The 13,451-nt window shown below is 41.8% G+C and overlaps 1 protein-coding gene and 1 long non-coding RNA gene across 2 annotated transcripts in view; both read left to right on the top strand.

Annotated features, from left to right (window-relative positions):
• Positions 1 to 1,185, top strand: part of LOC135595288 (uncharacterized) — a 2,666-nt gene extending 1,481 nt beyond the window's left edge. The window contains exons 3-4 of the long non-coding RNA XR_010480323.1: positions 416 to 514; positions 653 to 1,185. This is a non-coding gene — a long non-coding RNA (uncharacterized LOC135595288). The remainder of the gene's footprint in view (positions 1 to 415; positions 515 to 652) is intronic.
• Positions 1,186 to 2,340: 1,155 nt separating this feature from the next.
• LOC135595134 (galactolipase DONGLE, chloroplastic-like) lies at positions 2,341 to 10,672 on the top strand. The gene is made up of 2 exons (XM_065085651.1): positions 2,341 to 7,461; positions 7,543 to 10,672. The coding sequence occupies exon 2, from the start codon at positions 9,368 to 9,370 to the stop codon at positions 10,670 to 10,672; it is 1,305 nt and encodes a 434-aa protein (XP_064941723.1). The 5' UTR covers positions 2,341 to 7,461; positions 7,543 to 9,367.
• The last annotated feature ends 2,779 nt before the right edge of the window (positions 10,673 to 13,451 follow it).

A 13,451-nucleotide genomic window follows, 5' to 3' on the forward strand; every position in this document is an offset into this window, starting at 1 on the left:
CATAGCAATTCTTGTGATTAGAAATGGTGACAATGTATATAAAAATGCTATGAATGTCAGGAGTACAGTGAAAGGTTGCATTCAATCTGGCTTTGCAGGGATAATTCCTGAAGACTAGGTAAAGATTCTGCATTAGATTCTGGAGATCTTCCTTCTAAAGTGATTAGATTCAAACTTAAACATACTGAATTATATGTAAATGCAAGTAGAAAAATTTAATTATACTAGACAACGTTGCTTCTGCAATTATGAGTCTTTATGAATGGTTATCTCTCTCATTTGTTTTCTTCTACTTGGTTATAATGGGAGAGTCTTCTTTTTCTCTTTAGATGCTACTTTGTTACTCCAAGAAAGTGAAGATTGTGTTTGTCATAGTTAATGACTCATATACTGCTGTTCTCCTTGCTCCTGATAGATGCTATTGTTAAGGTGTCACCAAAGCTTGCGGTCATACTTGTGGAAGTAAGGTAGTTTCTGGAGAGGAAGTGGTACATGCATAAAAGCAACTATTGGGGTATGTAGGAAAATTGGCTGTGATATTATGATAGTAGCACAGGCTGATTCTTGCCATGCTACCTTTTGAGGAATCTCTAAAGTGATTGAGACCCATTGCTGATGCTGGAGCTAATGTTCTATTCATCACTTGCTTCAGGGGAAGAGATGAAGGCCTTTGCAACATCCTCATTTACTTCCAAAAATGGTAAAATTGTTTGCACAGAGAAACTGGTGGCAATAGCAAGACAAAGGACCTGTTTGTGTTCGGAATCATATTGCATGTGCTCATCATTTTATCTTTAAGAACAAACAGCTATTTGTTCAGCAAAATAAGATTCTTAGTGGCCTCAAAATTCCCTCTGTTATACTTCAGATCATCATGAAGGTGAGTCAAATAGCTAATGTCAATTCATGTGCTTGGCATGTTATTGCAACAATGCATAGAAGGTCTACTTGGTCAACAACTTCCGTTCATGTGTAGCTGTAGAAGGCAATGGTTCAGGCTCTTATTATATGGTTTACTTGAATATCTTCAGGATGCCTTCCTGATATGTTTCTTCCTCTTGTTTGGGTTGTAATTGATAATTTTTCATATAAGAAATTGATAACACCAGTTAGTTTTTTCTGTTTCTAAAATCCTTCAACTTTTGTTATGAAGCATATGGATTTCTTGGTACAATATTCTTTTCCTATTTTCAGGCTGGCATGCTTGAAGGTGGGGAAAGAGCTCCAATGCTGAATCCTGTTGAACTTGAGGAGATTGGTTCCATGCTTGTGAGCTATCCATTATATTTGATTGGGATATCAATCTCAACACTGGAGGTACATTCTTTTAGTTTTAAGAATAGTCAACTTCTGTACTCTTTCTGTAATCTGGAGATAGATTTATTAATGGTTAGCAACATTTTCTAATGTGCTGCTTCTATGATCTTAGCTACCTCTGGTGTTCTTATTTTATGCACATAGAGATGCATGTCTTTTGGATCTATACCTTGTTATGTGCTTTTAGGTTCCTTTTAACTTTTTGATAATGTGTTGGTTTGTGGCATCGCTCTTCTTCAACATTGCCTTAATGGAAACCACAATATCCCGTTACTATAACAAGATATATGACACACTCACTTTTTTCATTGAGCATGAATGTTGGCGCATGGATGCCAAAAACTCTAGATACTCATGCATCTTGCTTATTTCTGTTTGTGTGAGGAATTTATCTCAGTTTAAACTTAGCAGACATCATACAGAATTAGCATTCCTAGTACCCATCTTGAGAGACAAGGGGCCAAAAGAACTAATAACATTGCTTGTATAAACTGAGAAAACTTTAGATGTTATTTTGACAACTTAGTGATGCAGATTCTGTTTAATATCATTTAAGTTGTAAGAATGGATTAGTCATGGACAGATGCTAGATATTTCGTGCCCATTTTCATAAATATCAAGCTTTGATCATTTACTTCCTTTTGATACAGAAGACTGAATAAGTTTAACCCGAACAACTACTAGACTAGAAAACACATGTGATAAATCAGATGATTAATCATGTTGACTTTAATAAGGGTCAGTGATTTAAAAAGCGCTAGGCGTCAAAAGGCGCTAAGGTCCAAAAACGCCCGAGGCGCTAGGCGCTCGCCCGAGAGAAGCGAGGCGTTAAAATATAAAAATATATAATATAATTAATAAATATAATTATTTAAAATTTTAAATAAAAATATGCTATTAAATTAAAAAAATCTAAGATACAAAATCATAATGTCACATTAACAAAAAGTTTCAAAATTCAAAATAATATATTATTAATCTAATAAATACAAATACTATTATTAGTATAATGTTAACAGTATACTGTATACTGTTAATAATATACAGAAGGAGAAGAAGGAAGAGGAGTGTAAGGGGGTGCTGATTGAGAAAAGAGGAAGCGGCAGCGGGAGCGGGAGCAGGAGCGGCGAGCAGCGAGCGACGACAGCAGCAGCGGTAGCGAGCAGCGACAGCGGCAACGAGCAGGATTAGGGTTGGGCAGCGACAGCTGATATCAATGCTTTAGTTGGTTCGATTGAACCAACTAAAGCACCGGAGACGAACCAAACCTAAAACGCTGGTTCGGTCGCCTGGTTTAACCCAGGCGCTCGCCCGAAGCGCCCAGCGCCTGGGCTCGGGCGAGCGCCCAATGCCTGGGCTGGCGGTGCCTCTTTGAAGCGCGCCGCCCGGAAGTGAAGCGAGGCGCTCGGGCCTCTCCTCGCCTCGCCCGAGCACCTAGGCGAGCGCCCGAGCGCCTTTCTAAATCACTGATAAGGGTCATAATATCAGGCCTATATATTGCTAAATTTATGTTATGATCCATTTATTTTCTAAGCTTTGAATAATGTTTTATTGAGTCCAAGTCCTGGTGGACTCTGGGTGGAACTCTATAAATAGGGATGTATCTGTTTCTTTTCGGCAACCAATAAAATATTATTCCAGTCTTCTGACAAACCCTAGGAGGCCGATCCTCTTAAAGTGATCATCCCCTTTTATCCATTTTCTTCAATGATAAAACCCTAGGGTCTTATCATTTGGTACTAGAGCAACGATCCTTAGCGTTCTCGTTGCAATTTCTTATAATACCTCACCGTAGCTCTCATCATCTCAAAAAAAAAAAAAAAAAAAAGAGAAAGAAAGAAAGAAAGAAATAGCAGCCACGCCCATCCTTCTCGCTGCGAGAAAGGGCTGCTGCTTCCCGACCAGCGACCACCGCCGCCGTTGCTTCCCGGCCAGGAACCACCGTCGCCGTAGTTCCCCGGCCAATGGACCACCGCCATTCTACTAGAGCAAGAAAGGGTTGTCGTCATTGTTTCCCGGCCAACGAACCATCCCCCTCGTCGATCCCAACCCTCGGCGACCATTGGTGACGTTACTCCCAACCGTGCCACCATCGCAGCCTTGTCCTCAACTACTCGCGATCCTTCGACGTCACCAGTCGACCCTCTACTGTCGCAGTCGTCGATTGCCACCACTGCTTCCTCTACGCCACCGGCATCAACAACAGCCGCTGCAGCCTTGTCCTTAACCACTCGCGATCCTTTGGTATCACCAGCGTCTCCTTCTGCGGTGCGATAGAAATAGAGCACCCTCTACTGCCGCAACCGCTGGTGCCTCTACTGTCATAGTTGCCTGTTGCCACCATTGCCGCCTCTTGACCCTTGTCAACGTCGCCTCCCAGCCACGCCCTCAACACTGCCTCGGTCGACACCAGCCTCCCAGCCTTGACAGTAGTTTTGACAGCTACTCCCAACCGCACCACCGCAGCCTCAACCCCGGTTGTTCAGTGATCACTCCCCTTGGGTTGCAGCAACCGCCGCCACACGCACAGCCACCCTCACAACCGCTCCCCCCACCGACGCCGTCGCTTTCCAGCCCCCGCAGCCTCAGTCCCTGCAGCCTCACCCCACGCAACGACAGAAATAGGGCAGCAACTTTTCCTCCTCGCAGCGACTGCAACAAGCCTTTACGTTGCCCTCGGCATCTGCTTCCTCGGCAGCTTCGCGTTCCCTTACGCCCTCAACACTGCCACATGCCAAACTTCATAACAGCCACACCGAATAGTGCGATACTAATGCCCTTGACCCGACACCAGAAACAAGAGTTGGAGATTACAGATTTGTAGTCTTACGCAATGGCTATCGACAACTCAGTGAAAGCCCAACTAGCCTTGGAAACCATAATTGAGAATCGGTTGCAAGAAACCCTTAACGATCTTAAAAAGAGTCTATTGGAGAGCTTTAGCAAGTTTCAACAAGATGAAAGTTAAAGTCTTATATTGAACCGATCTAGAGACACAGGAAAAAAGGAATCAAGAACAGGACACAAGCTACACACGCATGAAGGTGGAATTCCCAAGATGGGAAGATGGAGATCTCACCAGTTGGATCTCTAAAGCAGAAATTTTTTTTCGTTTTCACAAAACTCCAGAAGAATCCAATGTGGAAATAACTTCAATCCAACTAGATGGAGATGTAATATAATGGTATGATTGATACGAAACTTGTTATGGGGTTCCCTCGTAGGAACAATTCAAGAGAGGGTTTCTCGTTCGCTTTGGACCATCTGAATATGAGAATGTTGATGGGTAGCTTGTTAAAATTCGTCAGATTTTTACAATGCTACAATATCAGAGTAGATTTGAACGATTGTCAAATCAAGCCGGAGACTGATCCAAACGACAACTGGTGGGAACATTTATTGAAGGACTTAATTCAGATATCCGATGTGAAGTCAAAGCTCACCAACCCCGCACTATGACAGCTGCAATCTCATTTGCACGTTTGCATGAGGAAAAAATCATCAGGGAAAATTGTCAAAATATAAGTGACAACAAACAGATGATCAGTAAGCCACCCGCCCCATCTATTCCCAACTAAAACCCTAACACCCAAAGACTAAACCGAGAAGAACTCAAGGAAAGATCAATGAAGGGTTTGTGCTGTCACTATGATGAAAAGTGGAGTAGGGAGCACCGATGTAAACAAGGGCAACTTCTAATGATTGAACAAATTGGAGAGGAACCAGAAACTAATAATGTGGACTCCGATCATGAAGGTATGGATTCTGATGAAGATGTTGGACCTATCATACATATAGTGCATGCATTAGCCGGCTACTCTAACCCGCAAACTATGAAAGTTGGAGGAACTTTGGAACATCAGCATGTTACAGTTTTGATTGATACTGGTAGCACTAACAATTTTATGTACAATAAGGTTCCTGACCAATTGGCCTACCACATTGAAGGATATGACAAATTCGAAGTAAAGGTTGTTGATGGACAAATTTTAACTTATGATAGCAAATGTTCGAATTGATTATACAGGGCCAAGAGTTGCTTTTGGACTTCGTTTTGCTACCCTTGGAAGACTTCAAAGTGTTGCTTAGAATTGAATGGCTATCAACCCTGGGTGATGTTTCTTGGAATTTTTCTAAACTAATCATGAAGTTTTTTATTAATGGAAAGCAGACGATCCTAAAGGGAAGACGTGGAAGTAAGGTCACAACTGCCACTAGCCATCGGATAGAGAGAGTTCTTCATAAGACTGCAACGACTACTACACTGAAAGGCCGACCTTATTGCTTACACTATCAAAAAGTGGAGATCGTACTTACTTGATCAACGGGTTGTCATGCGTCGTAGATACCTTGTGACTGAAGTGTTGAAAGAGAAATTCCTCGAGTTTGATGCCGCTCAACCTCGAGGACAAGGCTGATTTGAAGGGGAAGGAATTATTATGATCCCTTTATTTTCTGAGTTTTGAATAATGTTTTATTGAGTTGGTCTAGTTCAATAAAAGTTGGATAGGGGTTTATTTGATATTTATTTATTTATTTATTTATTAAGAGTCCAAGTCCTAGTGGACTCTAGGTGGAACTCTATAAATAGGGATGTATCTGTTTCTTTTCGGTAATCAATGAAATATTATTCCAGTCTTCTGACAAACCCTAAGATGTTGATCCCCTCGAAGTGATCAAGGAGACCGATCCTCTCGAATTAATCATCCCCTTTTCTCCCCTTTCTTCAATGATAAAACCCTAGGGTCTTATCAATCTACTTGTCATTGTTGCTTGGATGCATTGTCTTGAAAGAAAATAAGATAATGTACATACAAAACTCAAGGATATCATTGCTGTTTGATTTTATTATTTCTCCTTCATGAACATAGTTTAAGATAACAGCTGAAGATGATTATTGCTGATGAGAAATATGTAGTATGCTAAATTGTCAACAATAAAATATTTGTTATTTTTCATATATTATCTATTATCGTGATGCCGTCATGTCCTCCATGCAAAGTACAATGGGCACCCTTGAATAATAGGCTGCTATGGTCTCTTTTCTGCTTTTAGGAATTTTATGAATGAAATGTTGACTGTTGCAGAGAAGATCAAGACACTACGACACTATTAGCTGAAAATTCTCCAAAAGGATTTCATGATCTTTCTATGAAGTTTCCTCACATTCTTGTACATGAATGGAAAAGATAGATAGTATGCATCAACACTTTATACACATCCAGGTCAACCATGTGGAGCCAAATTTACTCCCCATGTAAACATCTCATCCTCAGGCCCATAAGAACAGGATTATGTCTTTCTATGTTATAGGCCAACTTATTGTATGCATACAGAGGTAGTTACCAACTGCAACTGGAACAAGTTGCTGGTCTTCCTAAGATTTTGACTTGCAAAAGTCCTTGCCACCTCAGATTTTGTGGAAATAAACTTACTTGAAGGTCAAGGCAACATTAACTGATGATTCTTATAAGGTTTTCATAGTTCTAAGAAGCTTCGTCAGAACATGTACGTAGGGAATTGATATGGTGCATAAACACTTGTGCACATCCAATTTAAACAGAGGGAGTCAAATCTACTCCCATGTAATCATCTCAACCCCGGGCCCATATGAACTGGTTGACATTAGTCTGTTTTTGGCCTACTTATGGTATCTGTGACAAAATTGCACAAATGACCCTTGGAAGTATTTGATTTTTTGTAGTTTTATCTCTAAATTCAAGTTTAGCATACTTACATCTCAGCAAAACCCAAAAACTATATAATGTTCTTTTAGTTGTTCTCTAGTAACTAACTTTAGCCATCATTTATCTGTTAGAATGGAGTCATTGGAATTTTAATTGACATTATTATTTTTTAAGAAGCATTATGATGGTAAGAATTTTAGGTATTTAGATATTGTATATATTTTCTAATAATTCTAAATTCCAATTAGCCACTGGTAGACATGGATAGTAGTGGGTTTTGGATGGATTTTAATTGGAGATGTCTACAGTGAGGATCCTAGTGTTTTGGGAACATGTATGCTATTATATATTGGAACTTGTAGGCGCAACTATAATTTTCCGACTTTGCAAGCACAAATATGTAAAACTCCTATGATATACCTGTGGCTCAGATGCAGCAGTAGCTTCCGTAAAAAAGGTACAACCTTGCTGCTGCAGGGAATTCAACTGATCTCTCTTAAACAGTTACTGTTACTAACATTGATTTGATACATCCCAGGTTGGAGTGGAGCAAGTAATACCATACCAGTGACAAAAACTCTGGAAGCCATCTCTAAGACTACAACAGCAGCCTTTTGAAGCTGAAGATTGCTGCTCAAGGTCGGTTTGCAGCCTCTGCCGGTCTCACTTTGGTAAGCTCAGGTTGCTGCACAAGATGCAATAAACAAATGGTGGCTGTGGTCAAAAGAAAGGAAAAAGAGAGGGGCTTTGCATCCAAAGAAGAAACACTTTCAGTTACGTTCCACTTGGTCAGTAAAGCAAGGCAGGCATTGATTTCCATAAAGGACACGAGAGAGAGAGAGAGAGAGGCCGAGGAATGGAATTCTGGGCTAGATGCAGTGAAAGAGGCCAAGCTAAAGCAGTAAACCTAATTGTGTGGCTGCTGCTTATAGAAGAATTGTGTATTCAAATCCCAGAGGACCAAGCTATAGACGAAGACAAAGATCAGTCAAGGGCTGCTGCTGAACCTGGCTGATGCAATCCACTTCAGCCTTCCAAGTATTATAAGGCTTCTTAGTCATAGTATAACACAGACAATTTGGTGAGATGTTACAAAAATCTCCAATCAGAACTCTGTCACAAAAAAAAAAAAACACCAAAAAGAAAGAAAAGGAGGCAACAGCAGCAACTTGTTAAAAAGAAGGGAGAATGAACTTTCTCAACCACTATTATGCTGCACTAATGGGTGAAGATCTGACAGCAGGTTTAGCTGTATTGAGTAGTTGCATCAAAATCTAGTGGCATCATCCTCAGTTGGAACCTCTACTTTGTTCCTGACAAACTCGAGCAAGTTCCCTTCTTTTTTAGTGTTTCTGAAACGTCCATGGAAGCACAAGATCTCAAAAAACTTGCCTGGAAGCTGACACGAGGTATGAGTACATTGGAAGCCAGGCTAACCTTCTCTGGCCTCGCAATCTTCCAAGCTCCAAAAACTATATCAAGCCAGTACTACAATAAAGCTTCTTTCACCAACCTTTGCAAGACACAGCTAAGGCCATGGCCAATAATTGCGCATCAGATTGTATCAGATAGCAGAGGTGAGATATAATACAGTTTTCTGTTCCCCACTGCTCTCACTGCCTACCTCTCATCTCTTCATCCTGTGAGCTGTTGCATGTACGACGATGGACACGCGTGACGTGTCTACTCTTAGGTTCATTCATTACGTAACCACCTCCCTCACACTTGCGTTTGGACCTCATCGCGGTGTCCCTTTATCTTGGTGAACTAATTCCGTATCTAGATGGCTGTTTCCGTCAGGTTTGCAAGATTTCCGCGGGTCCCACCCGTGTAGAGGAGTACACGTGGAGGACGGGGTGGTCGAAGACCAAGATTTGCGGCCGTGGTCAACAGATCCGACGGCTGTGTTCGTCCCCGACACGATCGGACGGCCAGAGGTCGACCCCTTCGCGGCGCGGAATAAAGTAACGAGCGACGAGGGAAAGTGGGGGAGCGAAATGTCGGCGTTCATAAGGAGACTTGGCGGGCTTTCCTTTTCTCGAGAGAGTACAAGTCAACTGGCGATGGCATGCTCCAATCCATGTGTCGCAGGGCAGTGTCTTTCATGGATTTACACTCCTGCCGCACAATCTGTCGCAACCTTGGCAAGTGCGAGCCGTAACGCAGGTGATGAAGAGAGGCTAGGGGAACAAATCACCAATGGCGGAGTGGTAGGGAGCCCGACCGACCCATTGACAAAAAGAAAGGTCAGGAAGAAACCCAGTCAAACCCTCGCCAAACACGCTCTCCCATTTTATATTCACCGGTTGGTTCTGTCTATATAATCTGAGACACTGCCCTTCGTGCCTGTTTGCACCGCCCTCATGGCTTCCTCCACCGTCTCCATGCCCAAGCAGCATCTGGCCCTGCGGAACCCCCGGCCATGCCGGCCTCGCCCCGGGATGTCTGTCGCCGCGCCCCGGCGGACGCCGTCGGCCGCCCCGGTGCTCCGGTCTCGGCCGGACAGGGCACGGGAGGCGACGAGCCGCCTGGCTAGCGTGTGGAGGAAGATCCAGGGCGCCGACGACTGGAACGACCTCGTCCAGCCGCTGAGCCCGTTGCTGCGCGAGGAGATCGTCCGGTACGGGGAGTTCGTCATGGCGTGCTACAAGGCGTTCGACCTCGACCCGGCGTCGCAGCGCTACCTGAGTTGCAAGTACGGGAAGCGCCGCATGCTGGAGGAGGTGGGGTTGGAGTCGTCCGGATACGAGATCACCAAGTACATCTACGCGACGCCGGACATCAGCATCCCCATGCAACACGGCACCTGCTGTGGCCGGTGGATCGGGTACGTTGCGGTGTCGTCGGACGAGGAGGTGAGGCGGCTGGGGCGGCGGGACGTGCTGGTGACCTTCCGGGGGACCGTCACCAGCACCGAGTGGATCGCCAACTTCATGAGCTCGCTGAGGCCGGCGAACCTGGACCCGCACGACCCCCGGATCGACGTGAAGGTCGAGTCGGGGTTCCTCAGCCTGTACACCTCCGACGACAGCACCTGTAGGTTCGGCCAAGGGAGCTGCCGGGAGCAGTTGCTCGGGGAAGTGTCTCGGCTCATCAACAAGTACCAGGACGAGGAGATGAGCATCACATTGGCCGGACACAGCATGGGGAGCGCTCTTGCCCTCCTCTCCGGGTACGACCTCGCCGAGCTCGGCCTCAACCGGTTCCAGCAGCAGCGGGAGATACCGATCACGGTGTACTCGTTCGGAGGGCCGAGGGTCGGCAACACCGGCTTCAAGGAGAGGTGCGAAGAGCTCGGAGTGAAGGTCTTGAGGGTGGTGAACGTCCATGATCCGGTCACCAAGCTGCCCGGCCTGTTCATGAACGAGCACTTCCGGGCTCTCGGCGAGACCTATCAGCTCCCATGGAGCTGCTCCTGCTACGCTCACGTTGGAGTCGAGCTCGCCCTCGACTTCTTCAAGATGCAAAACCCTGCGTGTGTTCATGACCTGGGGACATACATAGGGCTACTCAAGTGCCCCAAGATGGTGCAAGTCCACAAGGAGGGCATGGTGGATCTGCTGGCAAAGGCAAAGATAACTTTCAGGAAGCACAAGTTACAGGGATGGCCATGGCAAGATGCAGCAATGCAAGTGGGGAATCTGGTGCAATCTCTGGGACTAATTTGAGACCCAATGCTGTGTTGTGGATGGGGGGAGTAGATGATCCATTAATCCCTCATAATTTTTGTTCCCAGGGGTTAGGGGTTATCTTCAGAGATCTTTGCAGACAATTCTTTGTAATTTATGTTTGTTAACACACTGTAAACAAGTTGTCATACATTCATATACACACACATAAGAAGATAATTCTTCAACTTCTCTCAAAGATTTATGATTGACCTTTTTTTATGATTGAGTTTTAGCATTCAAATAGGAATATACTAAAATTAACTGAGGGACATGAAACAGTTTATGCTTCATGTGTGTTCTTGTGATATCGATGAATACAACGCCAGCTAAATCTTCTGATTCCCACCGACGCTTAGTTTCATACTATGAGTTTTGCACACACATGTTAATTTTTTTTCAACTACAATAGTTACAGAAGTCATCCTCTAATTTGACTTTCCAGTCCTTCCTTGTGAAGAGAGGTCAAAGCTGAGCTTACGTTTCCTTTGTTCGACTCCTACCAACAAGTTCAGTTGCTTCTTAGTAATTTGCAATCTGTAATCCTATATATATGTGTGTGTGTGTGTGTGTTGCATGACTTCCTACGAGATGAAGTTCTATATCAACATTTGACTTTACCATCACCAAGTGACATGATGATGAAATCAAAAAAATGAACTGAAAATTTTCACAACTCTTCTTCAATAAAGCATAACTATGTCCGCAAACATCCTTTTGCAAGGGAATGTGTTTAACATGTAGTAATTATACTTCCATGGTTCTTCACTTCTTCCATATTCTTTAATCTATAAGTTAACACTTTCATCGTATTCTCAGCACTTTAGGCTATTAAAGTATAGAATATGGAAGCCCTTCTTTAACTACTGAGAATATTCTTACAGATCGTTACATGCTCTTTCGGTCTTTTTTTGACTCCTTAATCTTCTTCTAATGACGTGCTGAGTAATTAACAAACGAGACTTAGCTGCCATATACATTCTTACAGATTCCACCGGCCAATCCGTTAGGTAAGGATGTGAAGATGCAAAGTGGAGAGAAAGCGATGAGGAAAAGAAAAGCTCATGTGTTCTTTCTGACAGACACCACCGGCCAATCTTCCCTTGGCGACGTACGAAGCCAAACTGTGGGCACAATTGCATTCACCTAATCATTGAAACACCCTTCCATCAAGCGTCATTCTTCAAAGTGTAGTTTTGTCTTAGCCTTTCGGATAAAAGGACAGCAGATTTACTGAAAACTTATTGATGACACGACAGACGAGACATCCACCATGCTTGGAGGACCACAACATATCTTGCATGTCATCCATTGGCCAAGCAAAAGTCTCAGAGAGAGAGAGAGATGCGGCACTGCATAGGTTTCAGACTCGTGAATCACATATATGATGAGCTCAATCAAAGAGTCGGTACAACAAGTTGGGAACGTGAGAATATAATAATATAATAAAGGAAGAAAGTTGATTGTGGTGAACAAGTTCTTTAATAGTAAGTGTGTGATGTTTGTCACCAGTGAATCAAAGAGAAGAGGACCAAATCTAGTGCTCTACATCAGTGAAAACAAATAAAGAAACAGAAAGTGAAATAATAGATAGAATATATGTGGATTTGTCTCATGTGATATCAACACCCAACTAACATGAGGAATCATTTAGTAATATTTATTTACTTTGTTATCAGTGTGACCTCTCCCTCTCTCTCTCTCTCTCTCTCTCTCTCTCTATAGAGTCGATTATTCCTAAAGACAATGATTTGGGTTTGGGCTTAGACTTGAGCCTAAAGAACCTGACATCTAAGCCTACTTAAGCCCAAATTATTGGTCTTTTGGAAAGTCCTACATACGAGATGGTCACTATTCAACAACTTTATTATTTACTTTATAACAATAATAATAAATTCATAAATCTCAACTATTTAGGATTGACTATATCTTTTGTTATCATTTAGATCTTTAAAAAATCATACGTTTAGTTAAGTACATATATATATATATCTTTATTTATAGTTTCTATTAAGATTTTTTGTCTTCATCTATCTATCATCATACCACTAATATTAATTATTTTATTTTTTCTAACTATCGCATCTAGAGGTCCTCTCAACATATACTCATACCATCTTAAATGATTTTCTCTTATCTTATCATTTATAGAAATAATACCTAGTTGTTCATAAATAAAAAAAAATTCTTATCTTTTTTAGTTACTCTACATATATATATCTCAATATTCTTATCTCGACAATATAAATTTTTTGTATATGCTTTTTTATAACTTTCAACATCAGAATCCATAAAGTATTATTGATCTCACAATTATTTTATAATATTTTTTAATCTCAAATGTATCTAATGATCACATAAGACTCTTGACATCCCTCATTATTTAAACCATTCTGTTTTTTACTTTATGAATAATATCTTCATTGATTTCTTTATCTTGTTGAATAATTAATCAAAGATACTTATAAACTTTTACTTAAATAAGCTTCTTATCTATCAAATTTAACTATATTCTTATATCTATTTCTAGACTCACTAAGATTATATTTTATATATTTAACTTTAGTTCTACTTAATATAAAATTTTTAGTATCTAAGCTTACCTCTATTGCTTAAGTTTATAATTAATTTCACTTAAGCTCTTATCAACTAAGATAATATCATCAATAAAGAATATACACTAGTAAGGTTTATCATAAAAGTGACTAGTAAGTTGATGCATTACTAATACGAAAAGGTATGAACTTAATATGGATTCTTGTTGTAATCCTATATTAAT

This window comes from Musa acuminata, chromosome BXJ1-10 (assembly GCF_036884655.1).
Source record: "Musa acuminata AAA Group cultivar baxijiao chromosome BXJ1-10, Cavendish_Baxijiao_AAA, whole genome shotgun sequence".
Classification (NCBI taxonomy): domain Eukaryota; kingdom Viridiplantae; phylum Streptophyta; class Magnoliopsida; order Zingiberales; family Musaceae; genus Musa; species Musa acuminata.